The sequence below is a fragment of the Catharus ustulatus genome, chromosome 2 (assembly GCF_009819885.2).
Source record: "Catharus ustulatus isolate bCatUst1 chromosome 2, bCatUst1.pri.v2, whole genome shotgun sequence".
NCBI classification, from domain to species: Eukaryota; Metazoa; Chordata; class Aves; order Passeriformes; family Turdidae; genus Catharus; species Catharus ustulatus.
Window position 1 is genome coordinate 58,943,288 of NC_046222.1, and position 3,353 is coordinate 58,946,640.

At 45.5% G+C, this 3,353-nt stretch overlaps 1 protein-coding gene across 1 annotated transcript; it reads right to left on the reverse strand.

Moving 5' to 3' along the window:
* Window positions 1-900: 900 nt before the first annotated feature.
* CYSLTR2 (cysteinyl leukotriene receptor 2) lies at window positions 901-1,845 on the reverse strand. The gene has a single exon (XM_033052058.1). It carries the CDS (start codon window positions 1,843-1,845, stop codon window positions 901-903), a length of 945 nt encoding a protein of 314 aa, XP_032907949.1.
* Between the last annotated feature and the right edge of the window lie 1,508 nt (window positions 1,846-3,353).

The following is a 3,353-nucleotide window of genomic DNA, read 5'->3' on the forward strand; positions in this document are numbered from 1 at the left end:
GAATGGAACTGCTTAGCCTTGGTTTTGTGAAAAGCGCTGGCAACACTGGGCACAAAAACAAAGTGTTGTAGTGACCTTGAAGGAATTGACAACATATGAAGATGCAGCCCAGTGTCTGGGCACCTGCATCCTGCCCTCACTGCCAGCAGTCATCTTATTCACAACGCTCCAATGCCACTTGCTTGAAATCATTCTCTCACCTGACAACCTGTGAAATGTTAAGCAGAATACCTTGGTGGCTGGCTCCGAATGGAAAATTAAGAAATTTAATAGTTAGTGACTTCTGAGCAGCCTGAGCCAGTGCTGGGTCCTATTTGCTCTCTTCCTGCTTTTTAAGTCAACCTCCATAGAAAGCATCAGCGATGCTTTACATTTCTTTATTGTGAAACCCCTTTGCCAGTGTTTGCAAGGGGAATTGGCAGGATACTGTAAATGTGTAGGGAATCATGGGGTCTGAACCCCTGCACATGCAGGGAAATGGAGCGTTGAGAGGTTCAGGCACAGGCATTGAAGTGGTCAGGTGAGCAGTTTCCCTTTCAGGTTGCTCAGTATGGTGAAATGAAACAAAAGGACTCCAGTAGCAAGGTGAATTCCTTTCAATGCCTTGTCCTGGGGAGGGTGAGCAACAGCGGCATCTCTACACTGCTAAAGAGAGGACAACCAGGGATCATATCCAGCCACTTGACCTCTGATCATCTCAACTCAGTTTTGATCACCCACAAAGAGCTCTTTCCCAAAGACTTCTACTCCAGAGATGCCTGACAGTGAGCAGCAGAGCTGCAGCTGGCCAGCAGCACAACACACAGCCTGTCATTGAATAGCACGAGCCCAGTCTAGAAATCCCATCAAGATCACACATATACATATATGTACACATATTGTTTTGCAATTCTGCACCAGCTACCTGCAGCACAAACTTCTGATTTTTGCTTTGAAATCTTCAGCAGCAAAGTAATAGAGGAAGGGATCGAGGCAGCTGTTCATGGCAGCGAGGCAGAGAGTGACCACCAGGGCCTGGTGCAGGCTGGCCTGGCTGCAGCTGCTGTGCATCAGGTGGGCAGTTCGCAGGATGTGGTACGGCAGGAAACAGATGAGGGAGAGGATGAGACTGATGGTAATGGTCAACAGCGCCTTCCTGTGACTGATTGCCCCCTTGCTCAGAGCAGCCCTGGGCTTGAGCAGCGCTCTGATGGCAAAGACATAGCAGAATACAATTGTGCAGAACGGCAGAATGAAGCCCAGGACGAGGACAAAGCTGTTCATCATGAGGAGACTGTGTCTGCTGGAGGGATGGAGGTCCAAGCATTTGACTGGGTTGCGGTAGCCAGCGATTCCCTTGTTTAACAGAGGGCTGGCAGCTGCCAGCACAAAGATCCAGATGGCCACACAGGTTATCCTGGCATACTTCCTGTTGGTCACTTTTTCACGTTTGAACGGGTGGACGATGGCTATGAAACGAACCACGCTGAGTACAGTGAGGAAATAAATGCTGCAGTACATGTTCACGTACAAGGTGTAAGTCATGATCCTGCAGAGGATATCGCCAAATATCCAACGTGATCCCAAGAGGAAATATGAGGCCCGAAAGGGCAAAGTGCTCACAAACATGAGGTCTGAAATAGCCAAGTTCTGCATGTAAATGTTTACTGAGGTCCTTTTCGAAGTCTGGAAGAAAACATAAATGGAGAGGCTGTTTCCAACAGCACCCAGGAAGAAGATAAAGAGATACATGATGGGATAGATTACTTGTTTGAAACCATCAATTGTGCAGTTGGAGGAGTCATTAGTGAAGCTGCCATCTAGCATCATCTTGGAAATATTCACAGTCTGAGTCAGCATCTCCATTTTTCTGCCAGAATGAAAAGAAGTGGTGTGAGTGCTGGGTTACAGGTTGGGCAGGGAGTTTGGCTATTTGGGACTATTTCACTGAGGGTAGAAATTGTGAGATGCAGACAACAGTGGGAAGTAAGGGCTCGTTAATAAGTAATTACTTGTGATGTCCCAGTAAATGCACATCTCAAGACACAAAGCCCCAAGTAAGCTCTAATGAGTTTCAGTATTACAGCAGCTGGTTGTTGTCTCAGCCTGTAAAAGTGCTGCCTTTTAGAGGTGCTATATGTGTGTTTTAATGACAAGTCTCTGATCTTTGCTGTGCAAAACAAGCCAACTTGCTGTCAGCCATTTTGTGGTGGGGAAGTTTTGAGTCCCCAGTCACCTACCATGGAAACATCAAAACCTGATCAGAAAAGAAATCACTACCCACTGCTAGGCCTGCATTTCAAATTAGGATGGAAAGCCAAAAGAACTGAATTTGCCTTTTGGAACCAGGGAAATTTTTCTAGTATGCTTTTGGCAGTATTTCCTGTGCAATACCAGATGTATTTTGATACATGTAAAAATTAAGGACATTTTGACCTTAAACACTGTGCAAACACTGCGCTAATTATGCACGGCTCCTGTTTTAACTCCCTTCTCCTTGCACTGTCTCTTCTTTCTTGTTGGTTTCTAGTGGCTTTCTATGTCTCTTTTTGTGGGGCTTTTGCTTCACGTACCACCCTCTTAACCTCTTTTGTGCTCAGCTGTGCTGCACCAGTCAGTCATCCACACACACTGCAGCTTTAGGGCAGCCCACATTTGCAGCCCTAATGAAAATGGCCTCTGAGAAAATGGGCTGTGCTCACAGAGAGAGGCATTTTTCCTCCTGTGAGGCTATAATTCAATCAAATCAAAACCACTCACCACTAAAACACTCAAAATAATAATTTTTTTCCTCATTTGTGCCTATTTCTTTTCTGAACTCTTGATTTCTTATCTCGGCTATCCTGCAGCTAGCAGTATTTTCAAAGGAAGGTGTCAGTATTATTTCTTGTTTGACAGTGGGAGCAATTCCCTCTTTGAACCTGCCAATATATTCTAAAGACGGGACATGGAAATTTTTAGCCTGAAAACCACAACTATATGGCATTTCCAGATGCATGAAAAAGAAGCTTTTAGTTTTCCCCAGTGAGAGTGAAAATGTTCCCATGGTACATGACTGCATCCTATCTCTTATTTGGAACTTCACTGGCTTCACAATTTGAAACTAATTTATTTGTAGAGGTGGAGCCTCACTGGGCATAAATTTGGCTTTACATTTGGGTGCCTCAAACACCCAGCTATCCTGTGTGATGTTGCCAGTGTGCTGTAAGTGGGAGCTAATTTGCAAACTAAAGCCATGGTGTGGGAGTCTGAGCTATGTTCAGAGCAGGCCATGGTATCTCCAGAGTCTGTCTGAGTCCCTTAATACAGCAACCAGCAGGTGTCTTTTTATCCAGCCTCACTGAGATGGGAAGCATGGGAGGCACAACCCAGGC